Source organism: Myotis nattereri (assembly GCF_964212035.1).
Source record: "Myotis nattereri genome assembly, chromosome: 17".
Classification (NCBI taxonomy): Eukaryota; Metazoa; Chordata; class Mammalia; order Chiroptera; family Vespertilionidae; genus Myotis; species Myotis nattereri.
In genome coordinates, this window is record NC_138092.1 from 47843870 (window position 1) to 47861265 (window position 17396).

At 44.8% G+C, this 17396-nt stretch overlaps 1 protein-coding gene across 2 annotated transcripts in view; it reads right to left on the minus strand.

Annotated features, from left to right (window-relative positions):
* The window catches only part of MRPS28 (mitochondrial ribosomal protein S28), a 107057-nt gene that overhangs the window by 51140 nt on the left and 38521 nt on the right, over positions 1–17396 (minus strand). The window contains exon 3 of one of the 2 annotated variants that reach the window (XM_081111343.1): positions 17047–17100. The exons of the other annotated variant lie outside the window; for it this stretch is intronic. Within the exon in view, the coding sequence (XP_080967469.1) occupies positions 17047–17100 (54 nt within the window). The remainder of the gene's footprint in view (positions 1–17046; positions 17101–17396) is intronic. 2 annotated transcript variants of the gene reach the window in all.

Consider the following 17396-nt stretch of genomic DNA (forward strand, 5'->3'; position numbering starts at 1 on the left):
CAGCGAAGCTGTTTTTAATGGTCTCTCGTAAATAGATGAAGTCAAGCTTTGTGGGTGCCACACATGTGACACAGCTACATATAGAATACACATGTCTATTAATATTAAAACTTTAAAAAAAGTATATGATTTGAATTTTCTCCTAAATCTACATCAATGTACACCTAACAATTCCCCCTAAGGAAGAAAACAAAAATGAATATTAATTAAGCGCTTGCTATTCTAGGGGCCAGATAGTCTTCTAAGTGAGTTATCTAAAATACTATTATTTTTGCAGTGAAGAAAATGAAAAATCGAGCATTAAGTAACTTGCTTATGATTACACTGTTAAGTAAGCAAACCCAGGCAATCTGACTTCTGACCGATACACTGCTCAAAGCACGACATGATACTGTCTCATTAATATTCCTGTGAGAGCATCTATACCGACTGGCTAAGTTGTACTATCCTTATTCTTGGACTTAGCAAAGACAAGAAGTCACTTTCTTAGAAGCTTCTGATGTAGAATAAAACCATAGATCCACAGCAGCCTCAGAAACGATGATTTACTATGAAATAAAATACGCGTAAGGTATGTCCTTTTATCCTTTTGAAGAACAGGCAGTTGCTGACCACATCTCACCTAGCAGGAGTTCAAAAAGTAAAATTTTTTTAAATGCCTTCATAAAGCCTCATCACCACACAACCTTAATTAGTTTCATGCATATGAATTCAATCTTTCTTACATGTTAATATATCTGTAATGATTCTGACAATGCAAAAAAGTTAATTAGTGAAAAATAACTGCTTTGAGAATAGATACTTTAACCATATAAGTGATTACTTAAAAGTAAAAAAGTCCCCCATTTCAGCAACCATCAGAGTGCCTCTGCATGTTTAAATCTCTCTGTGGTGCTTATTCTCAGCTGGTCTGCCCAAGGCCCCTGAGCATCAGCCCTGGTCCCCCTCTCGGCCCCATTTTCTCTCCAACAAGACGGAAGAAACTATCTGAGCCAAGAGAAACTTGCCAAACTGCAGGCACAAGTGCGCATGGGTGGGGAAGGAACTGTTTGTAGAAAGAAGGAGGTAGTTCACAGACCAGCCAAAGCAGGTGATAAAAAACTTCAGTTCCCCCTGAAGAAGTCAGGGAGACAATATCCCTGGTGCTGAAGGGGTATTATGTTCACAAACCATGACAGGCCATGCTGAGACAGAGCAGCCCACAGAAGTGCTACCTCGCATCTTAAACCGGCCCAGCAGGCAATCTGACTGGTGTATGGAGACTGGCTGAAGCTCTGCCCAATCTGTGGGTGGGAAAGCACCGCTCCCTACTGGAGAGGATGATGATGACGACGTTCCAGATCATGTGAGGATTTTGATGAGGCTTCCAAGAATGAAGCAAACTGAACTGAGTCAACTCTGAAGAAGATAAACTTGAAGAAGTTTCTGAGAGCTGCTATTTTACATTATGACTGCTTTTTCAAATTTTGTTTATGGATCTGATAAAATCTAGAGCTCTGATATTTTTTGGCCCAACGCCCCTGGAAACTGCAGCTCTTTTCAGTTTTTGCTCGTATATAAACTAGAGGCCCGGTGCACAACATTCGTGCACTGGGGGGTGTAGGGGTCCCTCAGCCCGACTTGCACCCTCTCCAATCTGGGAGCCCTCAGGGGAGCCCTCTCCAATCTGGGAGTTTCTGTCTGTCTTTGCAATCATATGAGTGAATCGCCTGAGACCCCAACCCAGTTTGGTTTGTTGCTCACAGAATAATAGAGGCTTTTTTTTTTCTTTGCTTCATTGGTGGAGATTTCCTGGAAGTTTTAGGATATCTTCCCTTTAATTTTTCCTACACACTCACTCTGATTTTACTTATGTCTCTCACCTTTGCTTTCCCTCCATCCCCACCGCAACAGTAACTTGCTCCAGGCTCACTTTGCTCTAGTGTCTAGGACAGTGGTCAGCAAACTGCGGCCCCCTGAGTATGGCTCTTCCACAAAATACCACATGAGGGCGCACACGTACAGTGCGATTGAAAACTTCGTGGCCACACTCAAGGGGCCAAAGAGCCGCATGTGGCTCGTGAGCCGCAGTTTGCCGACCACTGGTCTAGGAGATCCGTCTGCCACCAGAACTACGATTCCCAGCATTCCTGGTGCTCCCTGCACTCTGGGCTTCCGCTTCCAGTCCTGGGGCTGCCACCAGAACTACTATTCCCAGAATTCCTGGGCTCCCCGCGCTCCTGGTTTTCCCTTCCTGCTCTGCCTTCGTCCCACGGCCTCCCACTCAGCCAAGTCCTCCAAGCCGCCAGCTCTCCCTCTCTGCTCTCTGTCTGGCGGCTTGGGGAGCCAAGTTCCCCAAGCCGCTCCACTCTCTGCCGGCTCTCCCGCTCTGCTCTCCACACGGCGCCTGTGTATGCAAATTAACCCATCATCTTTGTTGGGTTAATTTGAATACTCACTCCTGATTGGCTGGTGAGGGTAGCAGAGGGATGGTCAATTTACATGTTTCTCTTTTATTATATAGGATCATTCTTTGCACCTAAGTGAGCTGAACAGGCTTGGGAATAAGGTTTGAAACAAGTTGATAAAGTTCTTTGCCTAGGAGTAAATAAGTAAATAAGTCTATCTATCTCTCTGGTACATGTATTTGTTGGTCAACAGAACAGCAATACCAACCAAGAACCATGTGAGAAGTTAAGTAAAAATCTGCACTAATTTAAAAGTTAATTCCATATGACTGATTTCAGTTATTCGTCAAAATCTTAACTTGTAAATTATATACAAATAGAGCATAAAAATCACATGAAAATTGGCAAAGTTGTTCAAGGGCACTATCCCATCTAATAAAGAGGGAATATGCAAATTGACCATCCCACCATCACAAAGATGGCGGCACCCAGGCCCCTCAGCCCCGCCAGAGTCCCCAAGGGGGCTGCAGGAGCATGATATGGCCAGATCCACCCTCAGCCCCCCATCCGCCCAGAGCCAGCCCAAAGCACAGGCAAGCCTTGGATGTCGGCTGCCCAGCCGCCCAGGGCCGGCCAAGGTCTCTAGTATAACATCCTATCTAATAAAAGAGAAACATGGTAATTAGCTGTACCCCCGCTACCCTTCCCATTGGCTAATCAGGGCGATATGCAAATTAACTGCCAGCCAAGATGGCAGCCGGCAGCCAGGCTTGCTTGCTTCAGTGACAGAGGATTTCAACGTTCCCCGCCTGCTGCTGCCAGCCTCTGAGCTTGCAGTTTGAAACATTGTTACAAATATAGAAGCTAAACAAAACCCCAGAAACCTGATTTCAGCCAGCCGGGATCTCAGAGCTGGAGTTGAAACAGTGTTTCGATTATAGAACCCAAACAAACCAGGTACCTGCTTTCAGCAGCCGAGGCCTAAGAGCTGGAGCCAAGCCTCAGAACTAAAGCTGTCCCAGAATAAAAAAAGAAAAAGAAAAACAGGAGTGGTTGGGAGCTTCAGTTACCCGCCAGCCTGAAAACAGCCCTCAGCCCCTCACCCAGACTGGCCAGTGGGGAACCCCACCCTGAAGGGTGTGTGACCAGCTGCAAATAGCCATCATCCCCTCATCCAGGCTGGCCAGGCACCCCAGTGGGGACCCCAACCCTGATCCAGGACACCCTTCAGGGCAAACCAGCTGGCACCCACCCATGCACCAGGCCTCTATCCTATATAGTAAAAGGGTAATATGGCTCCCAGCACCGGGATCAGCGTAGCTGAGAGGCCTCACGGCACCAGGATCAGCGTGACAGGGGGCAGCGCCCAAACCCCCTGATCGCCCTGCGGCTCTGTGTGTGACAGGGGGCAGGGCCACAACCTCCCTATGCGCCCTGCACTGTTCGTGACAGGGGAAGGTGCCCCAACCCCCTGATCAGCCCTGCTCTGTGCCTGATAGGGGGGAGCTCCCCAACCCCCTGATCGCCCTGCAGCTCTGTGTGTGACAGGGTGCGGCGCCCCAATCCCCTGATCGGCCCTGCTCTGTGTGTGACAGGGTGTGGCGCCCCAACTCCTCCCCCCTCCATGGGCCCTGCTCTCTGTGTGATGGGGTAGAGCCATAACCTCCCCATTGGCCTTGCCCTGAGTGACAGTGGCGGCGCCCCAACCCCCTGATCGGCCCTGCTCTGTGGGTGATAGAGGGCGGCGCCCCAACCGCCCCCCACGGGCCCTGCTCTGTGTGTGACAGGGTAGAGCCATAACCTCCCCATTGGCCCTGCCCTGAGTGTGACAGGGTGCGGCACCCCAACTCCCCTATCGGCCCTACTCTGTGAGTGACAGGGGGGAGCTCCTCAACCCCCTGATGGGCCCTGCTCTGTGCGTGACAGGGGGAAGCTCCCCAACGCCCTGATGGGCCCTGCTCTGTGAGTGACAGGGGGCAGAGCCCCAACCCCCTGATTGTCCCTGCTCTGTGCGTGATAGGGGGTGGCGCCGCAATCTCCCCATCGACCCTGCCTTGAGTGTGACAGGGGGCGGTGCCCCAACCCCCCTATCGGCCCTATCCTGAGCGTGACTGAGGGTGGCATCGCAACCTCCCAATCCGCCCTGCTCTGTGCATGACAGTGGGCGGTGCCCCAACTCCCTAATCGGCCCTGCTCTGAGCCCGACCAGGGGCTGCACCTAGGGACTGGGCCTGCCCTCTGCCACCCGGGAGCAGGCCTAAGCCAGCAGGTCGTTATCTCCCGAGGAGTCCCAGACTGCGAGAGTGCACAAGCCGGGCTGAGGGACCCCCTCTCCCCACTTTTTGCACAAATTTTTGTGCACCGGGCCTCTAGTAATATATATTAGTATATCACTTTACCTCTTAAAACTAATTTTTTTAATAGCCTGCAGTTTTCCTGGCTTTAGTTCTTTCATCATTCATAAAAAGAATATTTGATTAGCACAGTATAATCTGTATACTATGTAAAAATGTGACTAATATTTCATTACTAGAGGCCCAGTGCACCAGTGGGGTCCCTCGGCCTGGCCTGCAGGATCAGGCTGAAACTGGCTCTCTGACATCCCCCAAGAGGTCCTGGATTGCGAGAGGGTGCAGGCCAGGTCAAGAGACCCCACCAGTGCACAATCAGGGCTGGGGAGGGATGTTGGAGGTTGGCCAGCCGGGAAGGGACCACGGGAGGGCTCCAGAGCATGTCCAGCCCATCTAGCTCAGTCCTGATCGGCCGGATCCTAGCAGCAAGCTAATCTACTAGTCGGAGCGTCTGCCCCCCGGTGGTCAGTGCAGGTCGTAGTGAGCAGTTGAGCGGCCTTAGCATATCATTAGCATATTATGCTTTGATTGGTTGGACAACCAGATGACCACACACTTAGCATACTAGGCTTTTATTATATAGGACTAGAAGCCCAGTGCACAAAATTCGTGCGGGGGAGGGGGGCCCCTCAGCCCGGCCTGCACCCTCTCCAATCTGTGATCCCTTTCACAATCCAGGACCACTGGCTCCTAACCATTCACCTGCCTGCCTGCCTGACTGCCTTATTGTCCCTAACCGCCTCTGCCTGCTGGCCTGATGCCCCTAACTGCTCCCCTGCCAGCCTGATCGCCCCTATCCACCTCTGCCTGCCAGCCTGATTGCTCCTAACTGCCCTCCCCTGCGAGCTGGATCGCCCCTAACTGCCTCTGCCTTGGCCCCCGCCACTGTGGCTTTGTCCGGAAGGACGTCCGGAAGACGTCCGGTCTAATTAGCATATTACCCTTTTATTAGCATAGATAATAAACTTTCTATCTTACTTTGTATTGATTAGGACCCTTCTTTAACTAGGCTATCCCAAGGTATAGTTTTTCATCTTGGAAGGTATTCATTTTGATTCTTTGACTCCAATGTACACATCCTTTTCTAAAAATTGCTGAGCAATTGCATATATGCATTTAAGAGCAATCTTGATTCCCAAATGCTATGGACTGAACTTTTCTTCTCCCTCTCCCTCCAAATTCATATAGTAAATCCTAACACCCAAAGTGCTAGTATTAGGAGGTGGGCCTTTGGGGTGATTATATTACAAGGGAGGAGCCCTTATACATGGGATTAGTGACCTTATAAAAGAGGACCCAGAGAGCTCCCTCCTCCCTTCTGCCTCGTGAGAACATGGTGTGAAATCAGCAGACCATGAACCAGGAAATGGGTCCTTACCAGACATGGAATTGGCTAGTGCCTAGATGGTGGGGCTTCCTTGCCAGCAGAACTGTGAAATAAATGCTTGGTGTTTAAGGCATCTCATTTTAAGGTATTCTAAGAGCCCAAACAGGGCAAGACACTGAATAAGTTCCATTTTCTCTATATTCATAAACTGGCTACAAAACTTGGCAAGAATCAAAGAATCATTTGAAAAGGAAGGAAAAGAACATAAAAACCAGAGCCCTAAATTAAATGCATAGAGATATACTGGATATGTACTTGTACATGTAGTGGATATGTACTACTGTGTTTCCCACCCGGAAGTGCTCATTCTGGTAACGCTCAATCCAAATGCCTACACTGGAAGAAAAAGGCAAAGGCCCAGCCTGTAATCCTACTACGCTGTCTGAGGCCAAGTCCTTTTCAATACTGGTAGGCCTGGGGAGCCTGATAGCGGCTCCTGGAACGTATCTGCTGACCACAGCCAAGAAAGAATGAGAGCAGGAAGCACCAGTGTGCGGATACAGGCTGTTGGCTCCCAGAACCAGAGATTAACTTAAACTAGCTTAGGAAGAAAGAGAGGAAACACGGATTTATTACAGGATACATGGGGGCCTTAGGAAACCCCAGAGCAGATTCTAGAAGGGCTGCGCCCAGACACTGAGAGCCATGAGACGCGGGCAGTGATGTGTATCTTCCCTTCCCCGTCCCCTCTTCACTCTCATGTCTGCATAATCCTCCCGCTTCCTCTGAACCAGCTTTCTCTGTTCTCCAGTCAGCATAGTATATAAGGCTGCTCAAGGCCTTTGACTTTACAAGTTAAAGCCCCAGACATGTGAATAGACTAATAGTTTCTCTTTCTTTTGTTCCCATTCCCAAATCAAAGGGGCAGAACTTGAATTGGTCCCAGCTCATTTCAAGTACCTGCTCTGGTCTATCAGGTGGAAAGGGCCTCCCGGTTTGGACACGGCCGCGCACAGACCACAGTTGGGGTGGTCAGGGCAGCTGGAGGTGTTGTGTGTGCTGGAAACTGGGAAAGGCCCTCAGCATAAAGAGGAAACAAGTGCGACGCTTGGACTGCCTTCTGAAGGGACGCTCACAGCGGCCTGTGCACTGCAGCAGGGGTCAAGTTGCATCATGGAGGTTGAAGGCACTGACCGAGGCCTTGGTCTGGGGATGGGATGCCATTGGGCCTCAGTCAAGGACACGGAGTTGCAGGAGAGTGTGCAGCAGAGAGCAGAGTGCCAGCACGGCCATAGGAAGCTGGCAGGTCACAGCTGACAGGTGTCCACTCTCTCTGCACGTGGCCAGCAAGGAGACTCCTCTGACAGACTGCTCAGCCCTTTCTCCCTGGAGCCCACCCTAAAAATCTTGAGTTTTTGTTTCCTATAGTAAACCCTCGGCCTGACCTCAAGTCAGCTATCTGAGATAACGTACAGTGGGGCCTTGACTTACGAGTGTCCCAACTAACAAGTTTTTCGAGATACAAGCCGTCTCTCGGCCGATTTTTTGCTTTGAGTTGTGAGCTAAAATTCGGGTTACGAGCCAGCTTCAGATACCCCACCGCTAGTTGGCACAGCAAACGTCACAGTGAACGCCACAACATCAGCCCAGCATCACATGTCTCACTCGTTCACTGTTGATTTGACATACGAGTAATTTGAGTTACGAGCTCTGTCACAGAACAAATTAAACTCGTAAGTCAAGGCCCCACTGTATTAGTATTATCCTGACTGCACAGACTTAAGTATGGTAGTATGGCCATTACTTAGGTAAAGCATGACTATCCACCTGTTTGCTCAGCCAATATTCCTAACACATCCTTTATCTTGATCTCCTTCCTACTTATTTATCTATTAGAGGCCCAATGCATGAAGATTCGTGCAAGAATGGGCCTTCCTTCCCCTGGCTGCCGGCACTGCCTTCGCTCTGGCTTAGAGCCGCCTTTCTGCCTTCGTTCTGGCCCGGAGCCACCTTTCTACCTTCCCACGTTGCCCAGAGGCCTGTCCCGCCCGCTCAGTGCCTGTGTATGCAAATTAACCCGCCATTTTGTTGGGTTAATGTGCATAGCCACTCCTGATTGGCTGGTGGGCGTCATGAACGTATGGTCAATTTGCATCTTTCTCTTTTATTAGTGTAGATTAGTCTTACTCTAAAATATATTTTTAATCAGTCCCCCACCCCATTCCAGCAACAAAGCCATGGTATTCATTCAAGATCGTATCTCTTCTGAATTTTTAGAATAGCTTCCTAATTGATCTTCCTGCCTCCAAATCTCCAATATTTTTTGTACTAGCTTCAATAATTTCCATTTTAAAGAAAAGTACTGTCCTTGTCATACCCCATGCTTAAAATTCTCTCCTAGCTCCTCACAGCAGAGGGCCCCACTGTGCCTTCCTATCCACCAGAAACACCTAGACTCCTGGCCTTCACCTTGACTTTCAGAATCAGAATCTCCTAGAGCAGGGCTTAGGAATGTAGCTTTTTAATGAGCTCCCCGCTTGATTCTGAGGGAACCAGTCCTGCATCCGTCTTTGGATCTGTGTCTTGGGACTGCTCTATAACAAAAAGTCAGCCCCGACTCAATTCACAATCTGATTCCAACCTACTGCCCAGTCTCATTCCCTCCTACTCTCCCTGCCCAGCTCTTCCTTTCATACTGCTGGGCATCCAAGCATCTGCCGTCAGCTCCTCTCTACTTAGGAAGATTCTTCTCATTTTTTAGGAGTCAGCTCAGATGTTACTTCCTCTGAGAAGCCTTCCTTGACTGCCTTTAGCATTTATTCATGACTTAGAATTTAAGAAGCAGTCTGTGTGGTGGTTAACAATACCAACCCTGCAAGGTTGGAAACTAATGAGTGAGGAACACATGGCCTTGAACAAGTCACTTAGCCTCTCTGTGGCCTTAGTTGCCTGCACTGTAAAACAGGAATATTAACAGTGTGTGCCCAATATAATTGTGCACTAGTGAGCTAATGCATGCAAAATATTTGCCTGGATTATAGCAATTTGTCATTATGTTAGCTTCCGATCAATTTAAAAATTCCCTTTCTTACTTGTGGTACTAAACTTTAAAAAAAGTAATTTAACAATATAACTTACTGTCATTTACTTCTCAAAAGGTGACTGAGGATGATCTACTAAATCTATTTAAGGAAAAAAGTCATTTCTATGGAAAAGATTTAGATTGTCTTTTGAAGTCATTCACTAGACAGGCAGAAACAATTTGGAAATCTGAGCTATCAATTTGATTTTCAAAGAAGTAGGAAATATTGGTTCTAGCTTTGGGTCATTATTTTCTAAATAAATAAAGAAAGAATGAAAAAATCTGGAATGAAATCTCAGAGCAAAATTTTCATCACTTATAACACCAAAATTTTAGCCAAATATATATTTCAAAAAATCTTATAGGTTTTCAAAATAACTAGAAAAATACAAAACCTTTTTATGAACCTGCCCTTTCTCTAATTTCTAAAGTAATACCTGAAATGGACAAGGCAGAGCAATAGGTAAACCTGGCCATCTGAAACAAGAGGAAAGCATGATTGTGCAAGGAGAGAAGTAAACAGGAAAACTCAGTTGGTGCTCGGATCTAAAGCGAACAGCTGGGATATCACTAGGTGGAATCTTATTTTTTCTTATTTTGCTTCTCAAATATCAGCTATTCAGGCGGAAAGGATAGAAACAAGATACAGCAAGATGTGGAAACAAGAGTCAGCTCTTCCAAAGACCACCCTCTCCTTGGATCTCCTCATTTACTCGGCAAATACTGACAGAGCACCTACTACTGTACATTCTTGGACACAGCAGTAAAAATTAAAAAAATTTAAAAAAAGAGCCAGGCACCTTATCATGGGGACAACCTCTATCTTCCACCAAGGTCAGCATCCTTACGCAATGTCATCAGGACCACATGGCTCCAACTCCAAATTGCCACTAGAAGATTCCAATAGATAAAACCTATCTTGTTCCCATTTCTCTAGATCAGCGGTTCTCAACCTGTGGGTCACAACCCCTTTGGGGGTCGAACGACCCTTTCACAGGGGTCGCCTAAGACCATCGGAAAACACATATATAATTACATATTGTTTTCGTGATTAATCACTATGCTTTAATTATGTTCAATTTGTAACGATGAAATTGGGGGTCACCACAACATGAGGAACTGTATTAAAGGGTCACAGCAACAGGAAGGTTGAGAACCACTGCTCTAGATCATGGTTTCTTAGGTCCAGGGGTGTGTTAGGAGAGTCTGTGAACCCCCTAATATTGCATGCAAATGTGTGCATAAATATACATGCATAAGTTTGCCTACGTAGACAAGGTGCTTTCACTTATTCTCAAGTGGGCCATGACCCCAAAAATCTAAATAGTCCCTGCTCTAGGGGTAGGGAAATTCCTACAACTCTGTCCTATTAAAAGGACGGCTGCCATATTCCAACCAGAGAACATTTGGTAAATTCCTTATCTGCCATTTTATAGCAAGATGATCAACAATTTTATGACCAACAAATTATGTTCTGTGCATCTAAATTCTGTCCTCTAATGTTTTCAGCACCTACAATCTAGTTGGTCTGCTATACAAAGACTTCTTCCAAAAAAAACTGTTTATAGAACCTGGGCTCTGTCAACTCTTGCAATAAAATCCTTGTGTATGACTGAACCACAGAAAAATAACTCCTTAATTTGTGGTTAGAAAGAGCACTGCACAACAGCCTACAGTGGGTGGCATGAAACTATCACAATTATAAAGCAACCAAGCAAATAACACACTATGTCTACAATAGATAAAATGTTGTAAATCCAAAACACACATGCTATAAATAAAGTCAGCGGTTACTTGCTGAGGCCCTCTGACTAGCATCGCAGTGACCAGGGCTGCTCTTAGCATGCTTCGTAACGGAGTAACTGACGCTATGTGACAGCAGAGTAGACTCTGTGGCACCACATGCATTGTTTGGGCTAAGAAATGAGGTGAACTGCACTGTACAGTAACTTTGGGAAAATGCTCTTTAATACAAACAAACAATGAACTTCCCTTTAGAAGCCACCAGAGGGGAGAAGAGGGCCACAGGCTGAAGCAGCAGGCCTGCAACGTGGGAACCGTTGAATAAGAGCAATCAGTGTGCCTAAATGCATATTTGTTGACAGCTATAATCAGATCATTCCCCAAAATTAAAATCATAGATTTCAGAACTGGGAAGGCTCTAAAAAAATCAACAAGACAATGGTACTGAGGATCTAAGAGGATGTGTGAATTGCTCAAGTTGACAAAACTAGAACAGAAAAAAAATTGAGTCTCTTGACACACTTATGTTGCCATTCTTACACAGAAAAGTTTTTTTTATTAATATATAACTCATATATCATACAATTCACCCATTTAAAGTTTCACCTATTACCACAATCAATTTTTTAAGACGTTTATTACTCCAAAAAGAAACTCTGTACTCTTTAACCATCACCCCTCAAGGCCCTAACCCAGCTGTGGGCAAACCACGGCCCTCAGGCCAGATCCGGCCCATTTGAAATGAATAAAACTAAAAAAAAAAAAAAAAAAAAAGACCGTACCCTTTTATGTAATGATGTTTACTTTGAATTTATATTAGTTCACACAAACACTCCATCCATGCTTTTGTTCCGGCCCTGCGGTCCAGTTTAAGAACCCATTGTGGACCTCGAGTCAAAAAGTTTGCCCACCCCTGCCCTAACCCTTCATTCCTGGCAACCACTAATCCACTTTCTACTTCTAAATATCGGCCTATTCTGGACACTTCTCAGACATGAAATCATACAGCATGCAGCCCTTTGTGACTGGCTCCTCTCACTGGCATGCATGATGCTTTCAAGGTGGTCATGCTGTGTCATGTATCAGTACTTCACTCCCTTTTAGGACTGAATACTATTCCATTGTATGGACTACATACACAAACACACATGTTTTGTTTACCAATTCATCAGTTGGTGGATATTTGAGTGTTTCCACCTTTTGGTCATTATGAATAATACAGATATGAACACTGGTGAACAAGTTTGTTTTTTTATTTTTAAAATTGATTTTAAAGAGGACGAAAGAGACAGAGAAAAACATCGAAGTGAAAGGGAAACAGATTGGTTGCTCCAACTGGGGATCGAACCTACAACCTGTTATGTGCCCTGACTGGGAAATGAACCCAGAACCTTCTGGTTCACTCAACCAACTGAGCCACACTGGCCAGGGCTGTGTACAAGTTTTTGAATGAACATGTTTTCATTTCTTTTGGGCACATACCTAGGAGTGGAATTGCTGGGTCATACAGTAACTCTGTTTAAGTATTTAAGGAACTGCCAAAGTATTTTTCAAAACGGCTGCACCATTTTACATCCCCACCCATCAGCAAGTTCTTGATTTTAAAATCACAACTAATCAGATCATGAATACAAACTCCTTATTTTCTGCTAATAGATAACTGAAGAAAACAACCTAAGTATTGATAAATATATTTTTTTTAAACCACACATTATTTTTACATGAAATTCAGATGCAGAGTTTAGAACACAGAGAGCTTTAAAATGCTATTTTAAAAAGGGTTGCCATGTAGTAAATATCCTCTTCATTACTTAAACCATATGAAAGTATTATACATGGGCTACAGATACATGTCAAACATTCTACAATACTGGGAAATCTTAAACATAAATAAAAAAAGGACAAATCAAATATTCTCAAAAACTAAATTAGAATTTATCTAGTCAGGTGATATCTACATACTTTCACTCATTAGAAAAAAATCTTTAAGATAAAAAGCTGATGAGTAGGGTATTCAACGGCTACATAAATGCAGTATGCTGATTTGGAAAATAAAATAAAAGCTAGCATCTACAACAATATAAAAACATTAAAGAGCTATTGTCTAATGTTTTGGTAAGCAATTTGGGGACAACAACTTTATAAACTATGCAGAAAACTATATTCTGAACAAGGGTCTTTGCTTTCTTTTATCAGGCGTGCTTCCTGGGTAGCAAAGAAATCAACTAAACCATAAACAAACACAAATTTGAGTCTAGATGAAAAAACTAGAAAGACATTCACCAAAATGATTGGTAGATGTTTGAAGGTTGTGGGTTTTTTCGGTGTGTGTGTGTTTTTTTAGTTTTAGCAGTATATTTTTAAATTGAGATATAACTGACATAGAACATTAATTTCAGGTGTACTATATAATGACCTGAGATATGTATATACTGTGAAATGACTACCACAATTAGTCTAGCTCACATTCATCACTAACAGAGCACATGCATTTGATGATATTTACAATGACAGATGTATATATACTTTTTCTACTTTCTTTTCTATTATAAAAATGCAACTAGAGCCCGGCTGATGTGACTCAGTTCTTGAGCACAGACCTATGAACCAGGAGGTCACGGTTCGATTCCTAGTCAGGGCACATGCCCAGGGTTGCAGGCTTGATCCCCAGTGTAGGGTATGCAGGAGGCAGCTGATCAATTATTCTCTCTCATCATAGATATTTCTCTCTCACTCCCTTTCTTTTCCTTTCTGAAATCAATATATATTTTAAATGCAACTAGAAATATTTTGCTTGGTTAATTATCTAATTCAAAAAAATGAACCTGAAAATAGAGCTGTCCTATATAATAAAAGCTTAATGTGCAAATTGTCCCCTCGACTGGGAATTCGACCACGAGTTCGACCAGGGGGAGGGCTGGCAGCGGCAGTAATTAAAATTACTTGATAATATCTCTGATAAGTGATTTGGTAAAACAGAAATCAGAGTGTGGCCTAAGATCAACTATGGCTTATACTTAACTAGGGGCCCAATGCACAATATTCGTGCAAGGGGCTCAGCCCTTGCAGCAGCGGCAGCTACCTTGGCCCTTGCAGCCCCAGCTTCATCCAGAAGGTTGTCCGGAAGGTTGTTCAGCTGTCTGGTCTAATTAGGATATTACACCTTTATCATTATAGACTAGAGGCCCGGTGCACAAAATTGTGCACTCGGGGGAGGGGGGGGTTTCCCCTCAGCCGGGCCTGCGCCCTCTCACAGTCTGAGAGCCCTCAGGGGATGTCTGACTGACGGCTTAGGCCTGCTCCCCGTGGGAAGTGGGCCTAAAACGTCAGTCAGACATCCTTAGTGCTTTTGCGGAGGCAGGAGAAACTCCTGCCACTGCTGCTACGCTTGCCAGTTTTGAGCCCAGCTTCTGACTGAGCGGTGCTCCCCCTGTGGGAGCGCACTGACCACCAGGGGGCAGCTCCTGCGTTGAGCGTCTGCCCCCTGGTGGTCAGTGCGTGTCATAGCAACCAGTCATTTGCTATTTGGTCTATTTGCATATTAGCCTTTTATTATATAGGACTAGAGGCCTGTTGCATGAAGAGATTCGTGCAATAGGCCTTCCCTTCCCTTGGCTGCTGGCACCGGTTTGCCTCTGGCACCCAGGACCCAGGCCTTCGCTCTGGCCAGGCTCCGGCCAGAGCTCGCCCTGGAGCCATCAGGCTTCACTCCACGGCTTGGAGCCTATGTATGCAAATTAACTGCCATCTTTGTTGGGTTAATTTGCATACTCTCCTGATTGGCTGGTTAGCATAGCGAAGATACAGTCAATTTACATGTTTGTCTATTATTAGGTAAGATAATATTTCTTTATTATTTTACAGACGGTTAGTACAACAAAAAGTTGTTGAAATGTAAAAAGAGATAGTAGAGATGTGTTTGATTTGGTAAACATGTCATTTGTATTTTAAAAGAAAGAGAAAGCTGTCCTCAGTGGACAGAGTGCTCGGGACTGCATCCCCACAGTACACTGTGGGGCAAGCTGGCTCCAACCCCCGCTCCACGGTACGCTGGGTTACTGAGTCTGCACGGCTTTCCTAACTCCTCCAGCCTCTATCTCCGTGCCTACAAGAGTAAATAATGTTCCTGGCTCACAAGCCTATTGGAGCTTACCCTTTCTCGATAAAAGTCAATGTAATTTACATCAACTATAGAAAGGACAGAATAAAAGAATAAGCTAGGGTTACGTGTTTGAGAACTGAATAGAGAATTTGGATTATGACCTAATTTCACCCATTCTTCACCCTACCCCCATCTCCAGAAAAAAAACTACGAATAAATAAAACCGCCAAAACAATAAATAAATAAATAAATAAATAAGCAAGCAGCTTCCAAGAATTGTGACATAATCTTCCAGAAAACAAAATCAGTGGATAGCCACCCTTAGGAAATGAGCAAAGAACAAACTCATGTACTCATGAGTTAAATCATAATAATTAGAACAGAAAGAGGAAAAACTCATTACTTTAATTATGTATTATGTTTTCTTTACTATAGAAAGTTGAAAAACGTTATCAGAAATTATCTAAAACAAACATATCTTAGTCATTTCTAATATGAAAAGCATTCAGTTACTAATTTTTGCTTTGTTTTATATTTTTATTTGACTATAGGGTGGAACACACAACTTTACCTTTCAAATTCAGCCACCCTAAAAAGGTAAGTAATTTTTATTCTGAAAAATGCAAAATACTGTTTATTCCTAACATCTGCAGCGCCTTCCCCGGAGCCTGGGAGGGGCGTCTTGCACAGGGCTAATCAAGGACAGGGAGGCTGAAATCTGGAAGAGGTTTCTAGAGTCTGTTTTCCAGATGAAGAGACAGAAGCTAACTGTCCCTCCCACTGTCTTCCTGCGGGGAATGCAGACATGCTGCCCCAGAGACTCCGACACCTTGCTGCACCCAGAGCACAAGGTGCAGGGAGCCAGCCGGGTGCTGCCAAGTTGCTGAAGAGACCCCAGAAGCCACCAACGTCCAGAATTTGTATGCCAGGAAAATAAGTCTCCACATGTTGAAGCCACAGTCATCAAGCTTTCTGCCATGTGCAGGGAAACGAGGCTAAGTCATCTGGAAAGCCTCAGGTCCTCTGAAGCTCTCTCCTCACCTGTGAAGTAGGCATGTCAATGAGGCACGGTGTACAGTGTCTGCCTGACATGTAGAAAAGGGTAAAAATGTCAGCCCTTCACGGTAACGAAGACCATGGTGACCTCATTTAATTCCCACACCAATCATATAAAGTAAGTACTATTATTTCATTCATCCATTTTATTTTGTTTTCATTCATCCATTTTAAAGACAAGGTAAGTGAGGCTCCCATGAAGTTAAGCAACTTGCCCAAGATCACACAATTAATATGTAGTAGAACCAGGATTCAAATTCAGAAATTCTCACTTCAGGGCCAATGATGCTTAGAAAAGCAACTCAAAATAGTAAGAGCTACCAGAAATGTGGGGTGTTCAAGCTGGTGGGGAAGGCATGCGCTGTGGGGACAGAATATGGAGACAGAAGAGTTTCCTGTAGGCCGTGTCAGACAAGGGTGCATTTGTCCCCTTATTTGTTCAATCTCTGGCAGAACATATACAAAAAACTGGGCTGAACTCAGAGAAAGGAGTGGAAATTGGTAGAACTATCAATAGCTTAAGAGATGCAGATGACCCCATCTTACTTGCAGAAAGTGCAGTGATTTGAAATAACTTCTGATGAAAGTAAAAGAAAAAAGTGCCAAAGCAGGACTGCATTTGAACACCAAGAAGACAAAAATCTACCCTGGCTGTGCATAGAAGGGCTGCGGTTCAATTCCCGGTCAGGGCACATTCCCAGATTCTGGGTTCAGTCCAGGCTCGTGCAGGAGGCAATTGGATGTTTCTCTCTCATCTCTCTCTCTCTCTCTCTCTCTCTCTCTCTCTCTCTCTCTCTCTCTCTCTCTCTCTCTTCCTCCCTCCCTCCCTCCCCTCTTCCTCCCTCCCTCCCTCCCTCTTCCTCTCTCCCCTTTCTACAATCAATGAAAATCATACCCTCAGGTGAGGATTAAAAAAAGATGACAAAATGTGACTACAGAAGAAATACACAACTTTAACATGGACAGTGAACACATTGAAATTATTAAAGATTGCTTACCTTGGTTCACTCATGAATTCAAATGGAGATAGCAGCCAAGAAATCACAAGAAGGCTGAGAATCGGAAAGGCAGTAATGGAAGAATTAGAAAAGAAAACCTAATGTATCATGAGAGACCAAGCCAAAACCATCTACACCCTCATATTCCCAATTACTATGTATGGATGTGAAAGTTGGACAGTAAAGACTGATAAGAAAAAAATTCATTCATCTGAAATATGACATTGGAGGAGGGCTCTATGGATACACAGGACTGCTAGAAAGATGAAGAAAAGGGTCTTAGAGCAAATTAAGCCTGAAACATTACTGAAGGCAAAAATGAAAAATGAAGTTGTCTTACTTCGGGCACA